The 23,916-nt window shown below is 44.6% G+C and overlaps 1 protein-coding gene across 1 annotated transcript in view; it reads left to right on the top strand.

Annotated features, from left to right (window-relative positions):
• Positions 1 to 4,881: 4,881 nt before the first annotated feature.
• Positions 4,882 to 23,916, top strand: part of RHOJ (ras homolog family member J) — a 73,147-nt gene continuing 54,112 nt past the window's right edge. The window contains exon 1 of the mRNA XM_066608194.1: positions 4,882 to 5,430. Within this exon, the coding sequence (XP_066464291.1) occupies positions 5,220 to 5,430 (211 nt within the window). The 5' untranslated portion in view covers positions 4,882 to 5,219. The remainder of the gene's footprint in view (positions 5,431 to 23,916) is intronic.

Below are 23,916 nucleotides of genomic sequence, written 5' to 3'. Positions count from 1 at the left end.
CTCCCTCTGCCTTTCTGGTGTGGCTCATGGTACAGGTAGTATCTAAGAAGATACTACTATGGAGGTACTAGCCTTGAGCTTACATCCTAGTTCCCTGAAATCATTTTAAAGTACCTTCCACCTACCTCTACCTTTGTTATTTGTCCATGTGTATCAGGACCACTGGATGCTCACCAGCCCCTCCCAGTAATCTGTCAACCCGATCCGTGATGTGTGGAACTCAAGCACCAGGAAGACAACACATCGTTCAACGATACAGGTCTTTGTAGCAGATTTCCCTGTCTGTCCCCCTAATAATCGAGTCCTCCACTACCAGGACCTTTCTAGCCTGCCCTGTGCTCCTATTCTTACTGGAGCAGATATCCCCCCCAGCGGTCAGTTGCCATGTCGTGCTGCAGCAGTGCTAATCCTATAATGGCATTCCCCTCGTCTGCCAACTTTTCAAACTTGTTTGGGTGTGCCAGTTCAGGACAAGCCTCACTGGATCTCTTCCCTCTAGCTGTTCTTCTAACTGTCACCAGCTAGTTACATGGTAACTTTGGCCATGGCAAGGATTGAAAGACCAAAAATTGTTGTTTAGCCCTACGGTTGTGATAGGTGTTGCATGACCAAAAATCACGTTTAGGGGGGGACTGCTCAGATGGAAGCGTATATCGTCCACCCGTGAAAACGCCAGCCAATATACGCTCGTATGAATAAGGGTTTTTTTTGTTTATTAAGTGAGTGGGGTTTTGGGGAAAAAGTGACGCAGCACTGCTGCCCCCTACATTCTCTGTATCGTGGGGGTCCCAGAACTCGAAACCCACTGATCCTAAAGTAACTGCATATCCAAGCAATATGCCATTTCTTTATAAGATGGAAATAACCCTTTAACATTTGACTAAAGCCAAAGAAGATTCGTTGTTTTATAGTCCACATCTTGCTGATATTACTTAAATCAACCAAATGTTTTACGCCTTCACTAACTGTAGGCGACTCATTTTCCTTTCTCTAACCACAAGTATCAGTAAATACTTCAATACATGTTTTACAGGAAAAAAGGGAACCTGGTTAATTCCAAACACCTGCCTCTGCTCTTAATAATTCCCTAATCGTACCTATTATCTCTTCCATCTGTTGCTCACCATAATTTTCTGCATTTTATTCTACATCCATACCTGCATTTTTCTTTTCTGAAGAAGTGTAACTTAACCCCTTAAGGACCAGGGTGTTTTGGTCCTAGAGGACCAGACACATTTTAGGGATTTTAGCCATGTGGTGGTTTTACTGCCCTATTTTTATATTTTTTTTTAACTTATTTTCGTAACTTTTTTTTTAACATTATGTCTCCCATGACATCATATAAGACCTCCTGGGGAACATTCACTTGTTTGTTTTAAATATCATACTTTTCCACTGTAGCTTGGGCATCCATAGGACCCCCAGTTACAGGAGAAAACATTCCCCAGTAGTGACATCGGTCACTAACAGAGCTGATCAGGGTCTGCTGAGACCCTGCAGGTTTGCTGTGCCAGGGGGCACCAGGCGGGCGTATGATCGTTGGGTAGCATAGCAGAACTAACACTTCCAATTTCACTCTTTAGTCCATAGCACTCACTGAGCCCTATATAGCCTAGAAAGGAGAAGGCAGAAGAAGTTAAACGCTTTTCCTTTCTCCTCCAGGTCCTCGGTTGTGTCTGACAGCCAAGGACCCGACCTGCTGCTGCTTGTTTGCAGGAGAGTAGGCGCTTTAATCCCGAGGTGTACTTTTGCTATCAGACGGTATTAAAACCCAGGACCAAGCTCCGTAAATTTACGATGCTTGGTCCTTAAGGGGTTAAAGGGAGCCTGTCCGGTGCCCACTGCACCATAAACTAAATTTGGGGCTGTTGAGAAATGTGACAGGAAGCCAGGTGAGCTTTTTTTTTTATGCACGCCCACTCCTGTGATCCAGTGCCGTCTCCATCTGAAGATCAAGCTGGCGCTCCAAATCCGACTCTTCTCAGTGCTATGTTCACACTCTCCCATAGACTTGTACATTTACATTCTGCCCACATCCTGTTCATACTACTTTTTTTTTGTATGCAAAAATCAAAATCGCTGCCATATCTACATGTGCCAGAATGCTGTCAGCTTAATTGACATTGTTCTAATATCTTCAACACCTTCTGTGGCAGATGTTAAAGTCACTAGAAGACCAAATCTATCTTTACACTTCCTTAACGACTCTGCAACCTGGAGTCTTCCCTCATTACAGTAAAGAAAGTTCAGCAATCTAAAGGGGAACGGGAGGATTGGCCTATGTCTAATCTTAGCTAAACCACCATTAAGCTATAAATCTACACAGTAAAACTGGTGGAAAATGTAATTAGAACTGAGAATGTGTTATAATTGAAGTTTAATTAGATTTGGGCTAAAATGAGAACATTATGTGAGTAAAATGTATATTTACTTAGAGCATCTGTTTAGTGATTTACTATGTTCTTGGAGGATATTTCAGTGGTGTAAGGTGATAGACATAATCACCCCTCATAATCCCGCGATAGATGCCATAAGGTTGAACAGAGACTTCTTGCATAGGGGTCTTCCACCTTCTATGTGAGCCCCCCATCATGCATTAGTGTTGTAAACCATGCCCTCAATAACATGAATCACACCCCAATACTGCAGTCATTAAGGCCAGATTTACATGAGCAAACGCCTATTTTTTCACGCCTGAGTGTAGCATTTTTGCAGAATGAGCAGTGCTCTTTTGCGCATGCATCGGAGTATTTTCTGTACATTTTGCCCCACAAGGCACGCTCATTTACGCTTGACAAAGACGCACCGATTTAAATGGCTAATTTGTCTAATTAGTTCCAGATGTGTTCTTTTTCCAGCGGAATGGCGCAGTGTATTACGCATCTTGTATTGCGTGCACATTTCCAAACCCCCATTAATCTTTATAGGAACCTTTTGGGGCGCAGAAAAGGAGAGATGCTGCAGGCTTTTTTGCACAACTGAAATGTGCACAAAATACAGAAATGTGAACAAACCCATTGAAATCAAGGGGTTTTATTTCTGCATATTGCGAGCACAAATATGTTCGTGTGAATATGGCCTAAATCATGCTCCCCATCCAACATCATAGTAATGTTCCCAGAACAACAGCCAGCTCCTATCCAGTACCTATAAGGGGTATAGATGGCCTTCTACCCCTCCTGCCCCTGTGAAGCTGTACACGCCGTTTGGTGGACCCTGAGATGTAGTATAATGGAGGGTATACTCTTCAAGGGTTAAACAGATGGTTGCGATTTTTGTCCCATTTTGCGACCATCAAAGAGTTGTAACAAAATTAACATCACTAAGGGCTCCTTCACCTGAGCTTAAGCACAAAAACTCTCTCCTGCGCAACATATTTGTACAGTGAAGGAGTGTTTTTTGCATGCGTGCCTGTGCAAATACCGAGCATATTTGGATTCCAATGCATCAGATCACACGGGCTTATTCCCGATAGTCCTGGAACTATCTTTATGCCCGGAATATGTTAGCTGCTGCATAGACTCCTATGGGAGCCAATGACAGCAGCCGGAGAAGGGAGGTGGGAGGGAGTTTAGCAGCGTAACTGCTAAACTCCCTCCCCTTCTCTCCTCCTCTCTCCTCCCCTCCGGCTGTCTGCAATGGGAGGAGACGGGAGCTTAGCCCCGCCCCTGCCCATTGCAAACAGCAGGAGGGGGGAGAGAGAAGGGGAGGGGGAGACAGCTTAGCAGCTAAGCTGTCTCCCCCTCCCCTTCTCTCTCCTCCCCTCCTGCTGTCTGCAATGGAAGGGGACGGGAGCTTAGCCCCGCCCCCACCCATTGCAAACAGACAGAGGGGAGGAGAGAGAAGGGGAGGGGGAGTATCTCCTTGCCCAACAGCATCTCGGCCTCGCCGTATATGCACTAGGCTTAGGCCATCTGAGAGGGCGCCCAGCATTAGATTTGTGCACCCGTTCACATGTTTTTACGGGTGCCCGTAAAAATGCCTACGGCCATTTGAAGGAGACCTTAATGAGTGTTTATAATAAATATGCGTTGCAGAGAAATCGTTTAAACAAGCAGACAATGACAATATAGTTTCCTTTAACATGCTCTCAGTCTACACACGCAGTTTATTGTTTACATATTTTGTCATTCGCTTGTTTACCTGATCGCTGGTTTTTCAGCGGACTGCGCCAGTCAATGAGAACGACTGAATGATCACTCTTTACAACTTGCATGATTTTTATATCTGCATAAAATGAATGATAAGCAACGGAATTATACTTCATCGTCCAATCCTTGGCCGTGTTTACCCTGAACGATCATTGTTTTTAGATTCGCACCATCCAACAATTTTTTTTTTTTGAATGATGATCTTTCTGTGTAAAAGGACCCTAACATCAATCATTTCTAAGCTCTGTCTCTTCGGCTGTTGAATAACTACAACTCCAGCATGAACTGACAGCGATTGGGGGCAAGTTGGGTGTTGAAGTCTTGCAAAATAAATTGTTTGGTAAAGTACCTAAAAAGTGGAGCTAGTTATATTGGTAGTGATGGCTGGAAGTAAAGCGGTTAACAGGAACTGCTTGTGCTTTCCTGCAGCTTGTTGGTGTAATAGTTTGATTACAGCGCTGAAGTGACATCATCGGTGTCTCCAGCCAGGAGGAGAAGGAGCCTGCAGTGAGACCTCTAGTGTTATTGTAACTCTCAGCGCTGGCAAAGTTCCTGTACAGTTCAAACACACACAGAGCTCCCATTGTTCCTCACTGTTCTCCAGCCCATTGATCCTAATATGGAATTCAGCAGGAAACTCATGATTTCCTGACACCGAGCAAGCCCAAAAAGAAAGATGATGAAAAAAAAACCCTCCATCCTCCTTCCCTCCCTTCCATATTAGATACTGGAAAGAGTGGAGGCTGGGAAAGGATTAGCAGCAAGCTCTGATTTCTGTGGTCAGCCTACTGGAGGGACAAGTGACGTCCACACGTCTAATTCCCCCTCCTGTGATGCACAAACACTGAGCTGTGTGTGTCAGGATGAGGAAAAGTCTGGGAAGTCTGTGAAATGTAGCAATGAGTAGCTCAAACACTTGCATGCAAAATACCAAGTCTACAGGCATACAAAGTAGCAAAGTATGATCATTGCAGGAGATTGCAGCAGAATGTGGGGTGCATTATGATTTCCAGCCTCTCAGGGGGAAAGTAAGAAAAGAAATTTGGATCGCAGAATATTCTATACTTCATGTACTCTGAAAGGAGTTTGCAGCAGCCAGACATGGATAAGAGAGACGAAAATGACAGCAGTGGGTCTGGCAGCACTAACAGCATGAAGAGGATGCTGAAGTGTGTGGTTGTTGGAGATGGTGCGGTTGGGAAAACTTGTCTGGTGATGAGTTATGCCAATGATGCCTTCCCTGAGCAGTATGTGCCAACTGTGTTTGACCACTATGCAGGTAAGCGAGCGCTCCTTTCTTCTAGAACTATTTCCTTCTGTCTTTCTCTGTATATTACTCCTCTTCAATAACATGTGTATTTGAGGGCAATATAGTGGCATATGGACACTTTATCTCAACCACTGGCATCCATACACTAAGTGATCTCTCTATTTACTAACTTTATGGTTAGTTTCCTTCCACTTAGCACAAATGTGTTCACCCTTTTTTTTTTTTTTTTTAGATTAGATTTGTGCTCATTCTTCTTAATAACTGGGAAACTGGGACTGAAATCTATCAAAGACCTTTCACACGGGACGGAATTACGCCGCAGGACACAGTCAAATCCACAGCTGCAGAATTCCACACCAAAATTCGCAGGTCTAACTGTGGATTTTGATGCAGAATTCCAGGCAGGTTTTAAGCTATTTTCAATTTTGCATAAAAATCCACAAGTAGCCTGCGGATTTTGCGGAAGTTACTGCGATTTGCAGTGTGTCGTGCAGATTATTCCGTCTCGTGTGAAAGTCCCTTATTGTGCATAGAATATGCCACCAATGTCTGGTCGGTGGGGGTCTAACTTAGGGCTGCACAGTTGGCCTACTATAGTGGTAAAAAAAAAAACCAGACAAAGCCAGCAAGAGACAAAGTGGTACAGGGCTGTCCTTGCACAATCGGCACTTAGTTCTTGTGTAAAAAGGGTCATAGCAGTCACTTGTCCTACATCAGAGATTTTAGAAGGCAGTCTCCTAAGATCTTTCGCTGGCTTTAGTCTCCTTGAATATATTTCTTTGTTTCAATTTAAAGATTAAGAAGTTTTTGGGGTTTTTTTGTTAATTGTCATTTACTATAACTATATACCTGAGAACACTACTGATGTTAGAGGCTTCCTGATTGTATCTCTGAAAAGACAATTGTTATGTGAAAGGTCCACTCTTTGTCAAGATGGCCATGGGCGTTAGATATCTGTTGGTCATTTGGAACACTGCTATTTCTTACGTCCCCATAGAGCTCAGGCAAATGTGTATGTGTTCTCAATAATAAGGGGAAAATTTGCTGCCAGACAACTTATGGCAGTGGCCGATCTCCCTTGAGAACTAAAGAATTAAGCCTGTTGATATCCAACATGGCACACATCTCCTGTCAGAGAGGAGTTGAGATACCCCATATACATTAGATGATTGGCTGATCCCACCACCATTCATCTATTGTGTATGGACACTTTTTTAAAGGGGTTGTTTTGTAAACACATAATAAGATACTCTGCTACGAAATTCTGAGTTAAGAGGAGGTCTCTTGTTCAGGACCACCTTCTACTAGCTAGAGCAATAAGCGCCAACAAGATTTTCTTTGGAGGACCTAGCCACTGATTGATTTCCATGGGAACAACATACTGATTCATTCTTCCTGTGGTAGCGCTGCAGGGGTATCTTACACTTGTTACTAGATTATAGCTGATCCGAGCAGTAGAAGACCTTGTGATCAGTTCGTCCAAAGGAGCCTTTCTAACCAAAAGCGATTTGTTCTAAGTGGACACCCACTTTAATGGTATCTTTACACAGGGCAGGAATGTTGTGGAAGTTCCACAGCAGAAAATTCTGCTGAAAATTCCGCAACATTTCCACATCTAAAAAAGTCAAAATCCACACCATCGGAACAGATTTTGATTTGAAATCGGCTGTGTATCGGTAGCTGATTTAGTTAGATACAACGCTCCCCTCACTTCCCAAATCTTCACGCTAGTGAGTGCACTGCCATTGGTGAGGTGATGCTACATCTACATTGGACAAACAAACTACCGCTGTCTGAAAGAATCGCCAGGAGTGTCACCAGGGCTACATGCATCACTCCTTAAGAGCAACGTTCGAGACAACTATCTGGCAAGCTGGTCTCTCCTATTCTGGTCAAGCAAGATGGCATAGCTTCATCTTCTGCCACATTCTCAAGAAGCCACCTGCCCCCTTAAAGATGCATATACTCACAGCAATGATTGGACACATGTAAGGAAAGCTAAGAGGGCACCCCTTACACTTCTATCATTCACTATCTATTTCACCTTACCCAATAGTACACAATATAGCAAGCATGAATATTACATGCTCAGTGAGAGTGAATAGCCAGGATCAATGAAGTAGCGTGATCTTCTGCTGCCTCCAAACAGTTGTACTTTTCAATAGGAAAAACTCTTGTATGCTTCCCTGGTCAAAACTTGCCCTACACTGGAGCTTCACTTTAAAAAATGCAATTTTCATAAGTTGTTACACCAAAGGGAATGTTACCCTTGTTGTTGTAATCCTATGACTTCACTGAATTCACTATGGTTGAGTAACAATTACAAAGGGCGAAACACCACTGGTTGGGGAACACCAACTTACACAGGCCCGTCGACTATACCAGGTTCCTACAGATTTTTTTTTTCCTGCCCCTACTCCTATTCTTCCAGTCAGGTTCACCATGTGGTGGAAATGCTGTATTAATGCAAAATATCATAGCTGGAAAAAATGAGATAATTTCTCATTCATAATAGTGGGCTTTGCTGTAAATATGTTGGACATGAGCAAGGAATGGGCACTCATAGCCCATAAAGTCTTTATAGCTTTGCATGATAATGTATACTAGCAAACTGTAGAAATTAGTTGATATCGGAGCTGTTTGAATAGATTCAATCCGTTTTGAGTTTTGCAGTGAATGGGTTTCAGGACATTATGGATCCAATGGAATTACAAGACTATATACAAATAAGAGAGATCGAATAAATCCTCTACAGTGCCACCTATTGAAAGACAGCATTCCTTCAAGTCAAAGTCAGACTTTTTATACAAGCCTTGTTACAATGACCGGGAATTAAAAGCAAAGCCAGACTCCGTGTACAGACAGCTGTTTCAGGGTTTTTGCCCTTCATCAGTGTACAGTAGGAGTCTGGCTTTGCTAGTGAGAGGCCTGGGACGGGGGTCAGAAACGCTATTACTTGCTTTTAATTCCCGGTCATTGTAACATGGCTTGTATAAAAAGTCTGACTTTGGCTTGAAAGAATGCTGCCTTTCAGTAGATGGCACTGTAGAGGATTTATTCCATCTCCCTTATTTGCATATTACCCAGAGGAGCATGCATGGCCATTTGAGTCTCCTCACTTAGTTTATAGTATAGTTGCTCTCCCTAAGGAGAAAAGATAGCGTTTCTGACCCCTGTCCCAGGCCTCTCACTAGCAAAGCCAGACTCCTACTGTACACTGATGAAGGGCAAAAACCCTGAAACAGCTGTCTGTACATGGAGTCTGGCTTTGCTTTTAATTCCCCATATTTGCATATTACCCAGAGGAGCGTGCATGGCCATTTGAGTCTCCTCACTTAGTTTATAATATAGTTGCTCTCCCTAAGGAGAAAAGATAGCGTTTCTGACCCAAGACTATATACAGAATGTATTAAAGAATACCGAAAGCAAATATTGGTTTGACAGTAAATAAGAAATAGAAGTAATCAAACAACCTGACTGGCTCTACAGTAAAGGCCCTTTTACACAGAATGATTATTGTTAAAAAAAATAAATAAATATTGTTCAAACGAGTGGAAATAAACGATTATCGTTAAGTGCAAACACAGCCAACGATCCAATGCTGAACGATAAATCGTTCATTTTCTCTCGGCATTTATTTATAAGGCAAAAAAATCCTTGTTGGCTTGTTCACTAGTCGTTCGGTTTAAATACCGCTTGCTTAGTCGTTCTCTGACATTATTCACTCATTCAAACGAGAAAACAGCAGGTCTAAATGGACCTTAACTCTATGCTATCTGCACCTTCTCAATACGATGGGAAGTATTCATTTAAACAGTAAAGAGTGATGGTGATTGACACTCATCAGATAAATGTAGGAAAAATTGTGGTTCTAGGCGTAATCCCATTACACTCAGAGGCACGAGACATGTTTTTGAGCTGGACTCCTGTTTTTATTGAAAAGTAATCCAGCATCTAGATGCGTTTTGGGGCCATTGCGCCCCTTCCTCAGTATTTTAGTTGGGGATACACAGCCAGTAGTGGTGTGTTCTCTTTGCAGAGGAGTGGTTATTGAAGCTTGGCACTAATGTTTTCTTGTAAGCATGATTGCAATATACACTGTTCCACTCCTCAGTTACCAGTACAATTACCCGTCCTCAGCATGTTTACTCTTAAGGCTTGTGATAATATACCCCATTTGGTCTCTGTCCATGACTTGTGAGCAATATTTCTTTTAAATGCAAACTTCTGCAGCATGTCTGTAAATATACAATAGGTACACTGATTCAGTTAATATGAGTGTGCACACCCACTCCCCAAACAAAGGTTGGCCTCACTCACAGTTCGTCACTTGTTCCAGTGTCCTTCATGGATGATCTCCGTCAGCTTTATCGAGTTCTGCACTAGCTTCATCCGCAGGGCACTTGTAGCCGCTGTCTTTCCTGTAGCTTGGAAACCTCCTAACAGTGTATTCACACAGTTTGCTGTGGGCAGTGTCCCAGATCCCACTCTCACTCCTGTTGACGAGGCTTCTCCTGGAGCTGTACCCTGCTGTCTACCTCCGGGCAGTAATGAGACTCTGCAGGCTGCAATGTCCATGGTCTCTCTTCAGCTCACACTTCCAGGACTGCAGCTATGAAACAGTTATTAAGTTACTTATATCTTTCAGAACTGCTAGTGACTTAGGGCCTGTGGAGACGGCAGGCTCAAAAGGTCTTTCTCCACTATCCCCTATGTTTAGGGACAGACTCTGGGCTCATGACATCATGGAGGCTGTGTTGATCCCTTGTTGGTAGCCCCTTACATTCACAACATCACCATATCCTGACCAAACTTGCCATTGACGAAGTGCGATACATAGCTGTATTGTAGGCTCTGTTTACTTGTATGGGGAGAATGAAATAATCAATTTAACCAGATGTTGACTTAAGTTTGACTTTCCACGTTGTATCTCTCCCTTTTGGTGATTGTGATCCGCTGCTTGTGGATGTTATACAGGAGGAGATCAGAATCAGCAAAAGGGAGGGATACAGCTTTGAAAGTCAAACTCAAGTCAACATCTGGTTAAACTACTGACAATCGTGCATCCTCACAAGGCCTCTATCTAAATTATTGAGTATAGATCCAAGTTGAATGAAGACCTCTTGAGTTACCGTCTATAATAATACTCTGATCTGTATTTACAATTCTGCAGGCTTCAGAGCTGAAGTCTCCCAGCAGTCCTTGGGAGCTCAATGTGTGCACAGAGATTTCACAAGTGACTTGCTCTCTGCAAATAGTAGTCTTTACAATAAAAAATGTAGAATAATTTGATGTAGAAAAAAACTAATTATCTTTCATCATTTTATTAGATAAACTGTTAGGTATCTGTCTGAGAAACTTGTTAACTGTTTCCAATGACAACTATTGGAACTCTGAATATTGCTTCAGATTAGAATACATAGTAAAAGATATACTATAGATAATGTAATTATTATCATGGCTAATTGCCTTCAAGTACAAACTTTGTCTGTACTTTCCATCTTAAAGGGACTGTACAGGATTGTATAAACATGGCTGCGTTCTTTCAAGAACATCACCACACCTGTCAATGGGTTGTGTCTTGTCTGCCTTGGGGTCACACTGGACTCTGACCTCTCCTTTGCCCCCCATATCCAATCTCTGGCCCAAACATGCCACATGCACCTCAGAAATATTGCTAAAATACGTCCGTTCCTACCCACAGACACGCTAAAGACGCTCGTGGTTGCCCTCATCCACTCCCGGCTTGACTACTGCAACTCGCTACTCATTGGCCTCCCCCGCACTAGACTCGCTCCGCTCCAATCCATACTAAATGCAGCAGCTAGACTCATTTTTCTATCCAGTCGCTATTCAGACGCCTCTGCATTATGCCAGTCGCTGCATTGGCTGCCCATCCACTGCAGAACTAAATTTAAACTCCTCTACCTCACTCACAAAGCTCTGCATGGCGCTGCACCACCATACATCGCCTCCCTATTGTCAGTACACCACCCAGCCCGCTCACTCCGATCAGATAACACCCTCAGACTAAACACCCCTGTAATACGAACCTCTCATGCTCGCCTACAGGACTTCACTAGAGCAGCACCCATCCTCTGGAATGCTCTACCCCAAGGCATCCGGACAATTCCCGATGCACGAAATTTCAGACGTGCCTTAAAAACGCACCTCTTCAGGGAAGCATATCAAATCCCCTGACCTAGTCCCTCGCCCCTCCCTATGGTGCTCCACCCTGTTTGCCTTCTGATAAATGATCTGTACATAATATTTCCTATTGCCTGTGTTCCCCACCCCGTGCACCTCCTGTACCACCCCCAACCCATTTGTGTCTAACCCAGTGTACCTTATATTGTAATTGTTGTATTGTTTTGCATTTATCCATACCTGAAAGCGCTGCGGAATAAGTTGGCGCTATACAAATAAAGATTATTATTATTATTATTATTACAGCTCAGCTCAATTGAAATGAATGTGGATGTGCTGCAATACTACCCAAACCAGTGCACATGTTTGGTACTGGTTTTGGAAGAAAGCAGACATGTTTTTATAATCCTGTACAAACCATTTAGTCTGGAAACCATGGTAGCACAGTGTATGGACATACAGAGGTGTGCAAAAAATTGCATCACATTCCTATTAAATGTTTGATACTGAAAACAGTAAGTAAGCAGCATAAAACCACTGTGAACTATAGTAAAAGTTTCTTCATTTAAATTTAAAGGGGTTGTCCCGCGGCAGCAAGTGGGGTTATACACTTCTGTATGGCCATATTAATGCACTTTGTAATATACATCGTGCATTAAATATGAGCCATACAGAAGTTATATACTCACCTTCCCTGCGCTGGCGTCCCCATCTCCATGGTGCCGTCTAATTTCAGCGTCTAATTGCCCGATTAGACGCACTTGTGCAGAAGGGTCTTCTCCCTTTTGGTCGGTCCGGGCACGAGCGGCATTCTGGCTCCGCCCCTTCTACGCGTCTTCGCGTAGCTCCGCCCCTTCACGTGTGCCGATTCCAGACAATCAGGGCGATTAACTTCTGTATGGCTCATATTTAATGTACGATGTATATTACAAAGTGCATTAATATGGCCATACAGCAGTGTATAACCCCACTTGCTGCCACGGGACAACACCTTTAAGTTAAATTGAGTTTTAAAACGTTTTTTTTTTTGCCGATTTACAACAGTTCATGCAGGTTTTGTGCTGCTTACTTACTCTTTTCAATTCCAAACACCAAATGGAGCGTGTGATGCAATTTTTTTGCCCACCTCTGTGTGTTATCTACTGAACTACTCTGTGGATGCACACATCCTTCATACCATGCAGTGTCCAGAATCCTTGCTTGGTCCAAATTTTATATGAAGAGTATATTACAAATGATGCTTGAAGGCTTTTGGCATTATTATAGCTACGTACAAGCCCTTATGCAGGGGCATAACTCTACTATGTTATAGTTGGGTGCCCTGTTACAGATTTAGCATTGTTATTGGTTTAGCATTTACAGCTAAATGGATGGTTTATAAGAAATAAAATGTTACAAATACTTTAGGTTATGTGAAGTATCTATTAGTGTCCCTGTAACTATGATCTCCTGGACCTCATTCTGAACTCATTGAGAGTCCTAGTCAACCGTATTCCTCTTTCCTTCCTACCTAGTTTCCTTTAATATATCATTAACGTTTTCCGTCATAGGGGGGGAGGGGAGAGGGAAATGTGCTATTGCAGTAGAATGCTGTCCATCCTTGAACCATCTGTGGGGTTTGAGCATCTTAAAAATAACACTATACCAATCCTTATAGGTTGTCTCGTATAGGCTTGTGATCCTCTCTTAAGCCTTCATTCACATGGCCATATTATGGCTTTGTACAAATTCCAAGTCTATAGAAACACACTGTAGCTCCCCATTCCTAAATGTTGTGCCATGTTCATCTTATGAGAGATCCTCTCCTTGAAGAAATTGCATCTAGAGGAGACTGCCTCCGTAGTATGCTGCATATGAAGCGCCTACCGCTCCAAGGTATAGAGCCATATAGACATAGGTGCCAAAGAAAAGGGAGTACATGGGCATACTGGGGTAGTTGGTATAGAACTGGCATAGAGGATGTATATGGTGTTGTCCTCGCAGACTATTTTATTGTTTCCTCACCCAGCTTTAATGTTTGCCTTTGTTACCTGCATTGAGTAAAGATGATTTTCACATCAAAACTATGTGAAAGTCCGAGTATTCTTTCCACTGCATCATAACTCAAAGCTGGTTGCATTCACAGTTATGAAAGGTATAGCACGGGAACACGCTGGTCATACAGGCAACCAGTAACTAAGGAGATTCTCAAAGTTTAGCCATCTGAAGCCAGTAGAGCCCAGACGCTCAAGAGGCAAATCCCCATGAGTCTATCCCTCACCTACAAGGTCCCATCCCTACCACCTCTAGGGGCAACACAGGTTCCCTAGAAGCAGAATGCTTGATGTTCTGGCACATGGCTTTTCAGTTTCATCCCATTGCTTCTATTCTTTCCGTGTGCAAATGAGAATAGGGCTGATTGCTCTGCACTGTGACAGCCCTTCAGATATTTGTAGACAGCTGTGTTTTGAAAAAACAAGATTTGTCAGCACTTGTATCGTTTCGGTATTTGGAGGAAAATGGCCATTAAATAATGAGACATGCTTGTATGATGCATGCATAGTCTCATTTTTGTTTGCCTTTAAGATTCTGGTCTTCAGAAAGATGAATAAGTTGTTGTAAGAAGCATATTGTCTGAATGACGAACATTCAGATCTGGGCCAAGTCATTTTTTTACACTTGGATTGATACATAACACCCAGGTCAAAGTATAATGGGCAGCGTGGGCAAGAGCACCGTCATGGTGTTAATCACTGTATAATTAATTCCTCATTCATGTTACGATGAGCGCTTTCTGTTGACTTTCTGCTAAAAGTTCAACTTTTTCCTCCTACTGTGGGTCCTACGCTGTAGTAAAATATGACACAAGTGCAGAATATGCAATTGTATACTATTGTATTTTCATGCATAAAGAAGTATTGTACCCAAAGAACCCGTAAAATGGACCCCAACTAACAGTAGGTTGTTGGATGTGATCATCAATAATGACATTGCCAACAGATGTAAAGAATTGTAGACACAAAGTTTCTAGTTGTTGGATCCCACTAGATTGAGTTAGTGGGCAAATTGGAATGTGCAAGATCAGCTTTACATCTAGTAAAAGGATGTCCAATGAATAGTATGTAACCAATAATGATGAGCAAACTTTTGAAAAGTTCGGTTTGGTCAAACTTTTTGAAAAAGGGTTGGTTGGTCTGAATTAGTTTAAACTGAACCAGAAGTTCGCCAAAACCTCTAAAACTGATGTGTAAAGCATCTGTCTAAGAGCCATAAAAGCCCTGTATAGTGTTATATAGGGCTTTAATGTCTCTTAGTGTTTTACATGAGTTTTCAGAACTAGTGTTGAGCAAACGTAAACAGTAGAGCTCTATTTCGGGTAGAACTTTGATAAAAACCCAGTTTGGGTTTGTGCTCAACCAAACGTTTACCAAAGTTAGACTTGAAACAGGATTCTATCTTCTTTTTAGAGCTCCATACGGTTCCTCTGCATGTTATTGATTTCTATATTGAGGCACTTAGAGCACAAGTTTTTTTTTTTCTCATCCATTCCTTGAGTCTGCCAGAAAAAAAATTGTGATATTTTTAGTCAGTTATGTAATGCAGACGTAAGCTTTGCCTCACAGAGTGCCTACTGTCCCATAAGGCTGGATTCCCATACCACGTTTTGCACTTAATTTTTAACTAATCTGTTTGTTAGATATGCCATGGTCAGATGTTACTTTAAAGTCTATAGCAAATTACTGAAAAATCTAAATATACAGTATTCTGTTTTTGGCGTGTTCATGGGTGCTTTTGTTTTTTTTTTTCAAAATGGCATGCTTTGGTTATAGTGTTTCTTCTACCACCTTTCCATAGGCTTCTCTATAGAGCTTAAAAAACACCAGAAAAAAACATGTTTGAAAAGGTACAAAATAAAAAAGCACAACTGAAAACATTTGTAAAATATGCTCTGAAAAAACTTGGAGTTTAAAAATACTAATAAAAAAAGCACATGAAGGACCTCTACTACAGCATTGGGGTGTGTATGGTCTCTTAAGTTAAGGAATTCTCAGTACTGGTCATCACCTCTTGCATTTATCAGTCTATAGAACGGCACACAATAGGGCTTCTTTACTATTGAAAATTCAATAGTTTTCTGGTGCAGATTGTATTGGCAAACTGTCAAACATGTTTTGCCCCAAATTTACTATGCCTTTCAGACACTTGTTTGCTGTGCCCAGCAAAGGGTTGTTCTTTCATTTAAAAGAGTGTTAGTGTAAATTGACACTAACTTTTAGACAGTATTATCAAATAAGCCCCAGTTTTTATATATATTTGTAGTGACTTGGGAAGTTTTGATAGAGGTGAGATTTTTGATCCCCTGTAGGAAAAAAGGAGTATATTTTGTATCTTAGAGAACTTAAACCCTGTATTTAAGATATGCCATCAATGTTTCATTGATGTTGGCCTAGCACAAGCCCAAGAAAACCACTTTAGGGTAACTTCATTCACAGCTTCACAGCTTATCTACTGGAGGCTCTCCGCAGTGGGAAAACTCACAGCAGTTATGGAAATCTGCATTGGTAAAATCCACAAGTAGTTCATTTTAACTAGCAGTTTGGTTTAAATCACTGATCATTCTGGTCTGAGTCCAGAGGGTGGTCTCACAAAGGGAAGGCTGTCAATCATCAAGTAGTATCACCCCTAGGACTCAGGAACTCTAGAGAGAGTAGGTAATAAGTTATACTGAATCTTTTCCCATAGAACTATACATTATATTTCCTGCTGAACACAGGAGAGAATCCACAGTACAGGAAGCTGGGGTTTATTGGGCAACATGTTTTGGCATTGCATTAATTCCTTCTTCTGTCCACCAAGAAGAAGGCATCCGCCAGAAGAAGGCATCCATGCTATGCCAAAACGCGTTGCCCAATAAATCCTTTCTACACTGTGGATTACCTGCTGTGTTCAGCAACGCGGCATTAATCCTTCTGGTTTTCCTTTCCCACGACATTGTGTATGGAGATGTCCTGCACCGTTCTGGTCCAGAGAAGACAGAAGCTAACGTGTTAATCAGCAGGTTGTGCTGTTTGCACAACTGTTTTAGGTGAAAATCTCTTTCTCACTAATATTAGAGGTTTGTTAGTTGCCCTACAGATAGAGCACTGTTTTCGTTGATTGACAGGTAGTAATTAATTAACTTTTGAAAAGTTCAGTTTGTCCAGTTCACCAAAAGTTTCCATTTTGGGAAAAAGTTTGGTTTGGTCCGCATTAGTCCGAACAGACCTAGAACTGCACCGATGCACTGGTGTATCACACTGTTTAAGAGCCAAAAAAGTCTTGTATAACGCTACTGGGTCACCTTGGAATGTATCTAAGTACTTTTGAGCTGTTTTTAAAGCAAAGTTTAATAGCGAAGAAAAAAAAAAGAGAAAGAACAACTGTTTTTAAGGCATTATAGGCTACCCTGGGTTAATGTGATCCTTCCTCCTTCTCCTTTCTGACATATGGCAGATGCCATTTTAGTGGGTTCTGCTGAGACTAATTGCCCCAGGTTTAGGTTTAGCAAACTTCGTCTGTTTCGGCTCCCTCAACAGTAGTCCCAACCTAACTGCAGATCCAATGACCTGAACTAGCAGCATTATAAGGATCCAGGTTGGGATTTGTACCCATAATATAGATGCAAAAATGTACCCTATTTTACATTCACGCCAAACCAGCCTATTGGAGACTACTACCATTCAACACATTTGTACTGTAACAACCCTTACAAGTGGATTCATTTCACATTACAGAAAGTAAAGACATTTAATGGCCATAACTCACATTTTTGTGGGGTTGAACTTGAAATATGATTTAATTGAAAATCTATGAATATTGTAGATATCCCTGTGGAATAAAGCTCAGTGTTGCTCCCTAAAACTTGGTAGTCATGCTAATAGGATTGTATATCCTTCTCCAAGAGCAATTGGAGGTTTAGGTTTACATAAACATCATGCAGTAATTAGAGTTCAATTACAACAGACAACCAGATGCAGTGATTGATCTGTTAAAGACTGAGTACATAGACAACTGTACTTCATAATAAAACAATTACACTTTTAGGGCATGTGGATTCATTATGTATTATGACTTTACATGGCCACCATGGTATGTTTGTTGATTTGCTGACAATTTCTGCATATAGAAGTAGGTGAAAAACCACGGTCTAGTTTGTGCCTTGCTGGGCAAGTGTTTGTTTTGTTCAATTGCACTAAGTACGTGCTGCTGTTTTCCCACTGGTTGTTGTTTTCTGTAGCTCAAACCAAAAATAAAACTGGTTGGACTTTTATACGGACTGAGTGAGCGGATGTGTCCTTGCCGACCCCACCGCCCCTGCAGAGATCGCCACAAAGCATTTAATTAAACTTTGGGAAGGGGAGGGGACTTCTAGAGATTTTCTATCCTCTGGTCTTTAATTCCATTTGCTTTCTTTTCTAACATTGTCCAATTAGCAAGAAATATATTTAGGAGGTTGCTGATGCCAATCGCTGACTGCTGTGTCTGTAATTAATATGCAGTTGCGTGACTCTAGCTTCCCGAGATGGGTTCCTGTTCAATCGGCCTTTTTACTGTGATGGCTATACCTCTGGATGATTGACAAGACAGTGGTAGATAGAAAACCACACTCAGGAGAGCAGACCTCTACTTGCTGCTTTGATTTTGTAAGCCAGGAAAACCCATCAGGACTTTGAAACTTGTTTGCCATGGATCCTATATCTTTTTCTACTGAGTGAAAGAATCCTTCGTGAAGTGTGGCAAATGCTTCCTAAGTAGAGATGAGCGAACGTACTCGTCCGAGCTTGATACTCGTTCGAGTATTAGCGTGTTCGAGATGCTCGTTACTAGAGGCGAGCACCACGCGATGTTCGAGTTACTTTCACTTTCATCTCTGAGACGTTAGCGCGCTTTTCTGGCCAATAGAAAGACAGGGAAGGCATTACAACTAACCCCTGCGACGTTCAAGCCCTATACCACCCCCCTGCAGTGAGTGGCTGGCGAGATCAGGTGTCACCCGAGTATATAAATCGGCCCCTCCCGCAGCTCGCCACAGATGCGTTCTGACAGAGATCAGGGAAAGTGCGGCTGATGCCGGAGCTGCTATAGGGAGAGCGTTAGGAGTTATTTTAGGCTTCAAGAACCCCAACGGTCCTTCTTAGGGCCACATCTGACCGTGTGCAGTACTGTTGAGGCTGCTTTTTGCAGTGTTGCACTTTTTTTTTTTTGTATATCGGCCGTGCAGAGCATTGCGTCCTCAGTCTGCAGTCATTGTACAGAGTATAGGGCCAGTACTGGTGAGGCAGGGAAAGAGATATTCAGGCTATATAGGCAGTGGGCTTTTTCCAAAAAATTGGGGAAAAATGCTATATTTGGGCTGCCTGTGACCGTCTTCAGTTTACTGCGTGTCTGCTGGGGGTAGTAGTCCTAATTAACATGCAGCTAAGCGTTACAGCAGGCTTGCGCAAAATTGTTTCCTGGATCTGCTGTCTCTGTTACATCAGCGCCGTCATCCCGCCAGAGGGAAACAGTATACATAATATTATACGCTGCCTACAGTATCTATCTGCTGGGGGTAGTAGTCCTAATTAATACGCAGCTAAGCGTTACAGCAGGCTGGCGCAAAATTGTTTCCTGGATCTGCTGTCTCTGTTACATCAGCGCTGTCATCCCGCCAGAGGGACGATGAGGTGACTGACCCCACCTGGTTTGCTACGCCTACTGAGGACAGGTCTTCAGAGGGGGAGGCAAGTGCAGCAGCAGGGCAGGTTGGAAGAGGCAGTGCGGTGGCCAGGGGTAGAGGCAGGGCCAGACCGAATAATCCACCAACTGTTTCCCAAAGCGCCCCCTCGCGCCATGCCACCCTGCAGAGGCCGAGGTGCTCAAAGGTCTGGCAGTTTTTTACTGAGAGTGCAGATGACCGACGAACAGTGGTGTGCAACCTTTGTCGCGCCAAGATCAGCCGGGGAGCCACCACCACCAGCCTCACCACCACCAGCATGCGCAGACATATGATGGCCAAGCACCCCACAAGGTGGGACGAAGGCCGTTCACCGCCTCCGGTTTGCACCGCTGCCTCTCCCCCTGTGCCCCAACCTGCCACTGAGATCCAACCCCCCTCTCAGGACACAGGCACTACCGTCTCCTGGCCTGCACCCACACCCTCACCACCGCTGTGCTCGGCCCCATCCACCAATGTCTCTCAGCGCACCGTCCAGCCGTCGCTAGCGCAAGTGTTGGAGCGCGAGCGCAAGTACGCCGCCACGCACCCGCACGCTCAAGCGTTAAACATGCACATAGCCAAATTTATCAGCCTGGAGATGCTGCCGTATAGGGTTGTGGAAACGGAGGCTTTCAAAGGTATGATGGCGGCCGCGGCCCCGCGCTACTCAGTTCCCAGTCGCCACTACTTTTCCCGATGTGCCGTCCCAGCCCTGCACGACCACGTCTCCCGCAACATTGTACGCGCCCTCACCAACGCGGTTACTGGCAAGGTCCACTTAACAACGGACACGTGGACAAGCACAGGCGGGCAGGGCCACTATATCTTCCTGACGGCACATTGGGTGAATTTAGTGGAGGCTGGGACAGAGTCAGAGCCTGGGACCGCTCACGTCCTACCCACCCCCAGAATTGCGGGCCCCAGCTCGGTGGTGGTATCTGCGGCGGTGTATGCTTCCTCCACTAAACCACCCTCCTCTTCCTCCTCCTACGCAACCTCTGTCTCGCAATCAAGATGTGTCAGCAGCAGCATGTCGCCAGCAGTCGGTGTTGCGCGTCGTGGCAGCACAGCGGTGGGCAAGCGTCAGCAGGCCGTGCTGAAACTACTCAGCTTAGGAGAGAAGAGGCCCACGGCCCACGAACTGCTGCAGGGTCTGACAGAGCAGACCGACCACTGGCTTGTGCCGCTGAGCCTCCAACCGGGCATGGTCGTATGTGACAACGGCCGTAACCTGGTGGCGGCTCTGCAGCTCGGCAGCCTCACGCACGTGCCATGCCTGGCCCACGTCTTTAATTTGGTTGTTCAGCGCTTTCTGAAAAGCTACCCACGCTTGTCAGACCTGCTCGGAAAGGTGCGCCGGCTCTGCGCACATTTCCGCAAGTCCCACACCTACGCTGCCACCCTGCGCACCCTGCAACATCGGTTTCATCTGCCAGTGCACCGACTGCTGTGCGACGTGCCCACACGGTGGAACTCTACGCTGCTCCACATGTTGGCCAGGCTCTATGAGCAGCGTAGAGCTATAGTGGAATACCAACTCCAACATGGGCGGCGCAGTGGGAGTCAGCCTCCTCAATTCTTTACAGAAGAGTGGGCCTGGTTGGCAGACATCTGCCAGGTCCTTGGAAACTTTGAGGAGTCTACCCAGATGGTGAGCGGCGATGCTGCAATCATTAGCGTCACCATTCCTCTGCTATGCCTCTTGGGAAGTTCCCTGCAAAGCATAAAGGCAGACGCTTTGCGCTCGGAAACAGAGGCGGGGGAAGACAGTATGTCGCTGGATAGTCAGAGCACCCTCCTGTCTATATCTCAGCGCGTTGAAGAGGAGGAGCATGAGGAGGATGAGGAGGAGGGGGAAGAGACAGCTTGGCCCACTGCTGAGGGTACCCATGCTGCTTGCCTGTCATCCTTTCAGCGTGTATGGCCTGAGGAGGAGGAGGAGGATCCTGAAAGTGATCTTCCTAGTGAGGACAGCCATGTGTTGCATACAGGTACCTTGGCACACATGGCTGACTTCATGTTAGGATGCCTTTCTCGTGACCCTCGCGTTACACGCATTCTGGCCACTACGGATTACTGGGTGTACACACTGCTCGACCCACGGTATAAGGAGAACCTTTCCACTCTCATACCCGAAGAGGAAAGGGGTTCGAGAGTGATGCTATACCACAGGACCCTGGCGAACAAACTGATGGTAAAATTCCCATCCGACAGCGCTAGTGGCCGAAGGCGCAGTTCCGAGGGCCAGGTAGCAGGGGAGGCGCAGAGATCAGGCAGCATGTACAGCACAGGCAGGGGAACACTCTCTAAGGCCTTTGACAGCTTTCTGGCTCCCCAGCAAGACTGTGTCACCGCTCCCCAGTCAAGGCTGAGTCGGCGGGAGCACTGTAAAAGGATGGTGAGGGAGTACGTAGCCGATCGCACGACCGTCCTCCGTGACGCCTCTGACCCCTACAACTACTGGGTGTCGAAGCTGGACACGTGGCCTGAACTCGCGCTGTATGCCCTGGAGGTGCTTGCTTGTCCTGCGGCTAGCGTCTTGTCAGAGAGGGTGTTTAATGCGGCTGGGGGAATCATCACAGATAAGCGTACCCGCCTGTCAATCGACAGTGCCGACAGGCTTACACTCTTCAAGATGAACAAAGCCTGGATTTCCCCAGACTTCTCTTCTCCACCAGCGGACAGCAGCGATACCTAAACAATATGTAGGCTGCATCCGCGGATGGAAGCATTGTTCTCTATCACCATCAAAAACGTGGACCTTTTAGCTTCATCAATCTGTGTATAATATTCCTCCTCCTCCTCTTGCTCCTCCTCCTGAAACCTGACGTAATCACGCCGAACGGGCAATTTTTCTTAGGCCCACAAGGCTCAGTCATATAATTTTTGTAAACAATTTTTATACGTTTCAATGCTCATTAAAGCGTTGAAACTTGCACCTGAACCAATTTTTATTTTAACTGGGCTGCCTTCAGGCCTACTTACAAATTAAGCCACATTAACCAAAGCGATTAATGGGTTTCACCTGCCCTCTTGGTTGGGCATGGGCAATTTTTCTGACGTACATTAGTACTGTTGGTACACCAATTTTTTTGGGCCCTCGCCTACAGTGTAATCCAATTAATTTTTTGCCCACCTGCATTAAACATGACATTACCTCAGCTGTGATGGGCAATGCAATGGGATATATTTATGTACCGCCGGTGGGTTCCTGGCACCCACCCGTGCTGTCGGTCCACACGGAGTTGTAACTGCATGTGTCCACTTCTAAAGAACCCCAGTCTGACTGGGTCATGCAGTGTGGGCCGAACCCCACCTGCATTTAATCCGACGTTACCTCAGCTGTGATGGGCACTGCAATGGGATGCATTTATGTACAGCCGGTGGGTTCCAGGGAGCCACCCATGCTGTCGGTCCACACGGAGTTGTAACTGCATGTGTCCACTTCTAAAGAACCCCAGTCTGACTGGGGCATGCAGTGTGGGCCGAAGCCCACCTGCATTAAACATGACATTACCTCAGCTGTGATGGGCACTGCAATGGGATACATTTATGTACAGCCGGTGAGTTCCAGGGAGCCACCCATGCTGTGGGTGCACATGGAATTCCCATTGCGGAGTTGTACCTGCCTGTTACTATTTATAAAAAAACGCGGTCTGACTGGGGCATGCAGACACCTTGACAGAATGAATAGTGTGTGGCACATAGGTTCCCCATTGCTATGCCCACGTGTGCAGCTCCTGATGGTGGTGGCACAGGATTATATTTCTCATTGCTTCTGTACAGCATTGTGGGCTATCGCCCCGCCCCTTTTAAAGAGGGTCGCTGCCTAGCCGTGCCAACCCTCTGCAGTGTGTGCCTGCGGTTCCTCCTCATGGCAGACGCACTTATAAATAGACATGAGGGTGGTGTGGCATGAGGGCAGCTGAAGGCTGCGCAGGGACAATTTGGTGTGCTGTGGACACTGGGTCGTGCAGGGGGGGGGTTGGGCAGCATGTAACCCAGGAGAAGTGGCAGTGGAGTGTCATGCAGGCAGTGATTGTGCTTTGTTGGAGGTAGTGTGGTGCTTAGCTAAGGTATGCATTGCTAATGAGGGCTTTTCAGAAGTAAAAGTTGTTGGGGGGGGGCCCCACTCTTGCCGCTATTGTGGCTTAATAGTGGGACCTGGGAACTTGAGATGCAGCCCAACATGTAGCCCCTTGCCTGCCCTATCCGTTGCTGTGTCGTTCCCATCACTTTCTTGAATTGCCCAGATTTTCACAAATGGAAACCTTAGCGAGCATCGGCGATATACAAAAATGCTCTGGTCGCCCATTGACTTCAATGGGGTTCGTTACTCGAAACGAACCCTCGAGCATCGCGAAAATTTCGTCCCGAGTAACGAGCACCCGAGCATTTTGGTGCTCGCTCATCTCTATTCCTAAGCATTAGTGTTTTAATAGAGTGTCTCTCAACTCCAGTCCTCAGGGCACCCCAACAGGTCATGTTTTCAGGATTACGATCCTACTAAATTTATATTTTATTTTTTTTTATTCTTCGTACTACTTTTAAAAAAATTAAATAAAGTAGCTTAAAAAATGTACATTTTCTGCCACAATCTTCTGACCACTATAACTTTATTTTTTTCATCG

Source organism: Eleutherodactylus coqui, chromosome 6, assembly GCF_035609145.1.
Source record: "Eleutherodactylus coqui strain aEleCoq1 chromosome 6, aEleCoq1.hap1, whole genome shotgun sequence".
NCBI classification, from domain to species: domain Eukaryota; kingdom Metazoa; phylum Chordata; class Amphibia; order Anura; family Eleutherodactylidae; genus Eleutherodactylus; species Eleutherodactylus coqui.
Note: the sequence above shows the minus strand (reverse complement) of the source record. Positions and strands in the feature narration are given on the sequence as shown.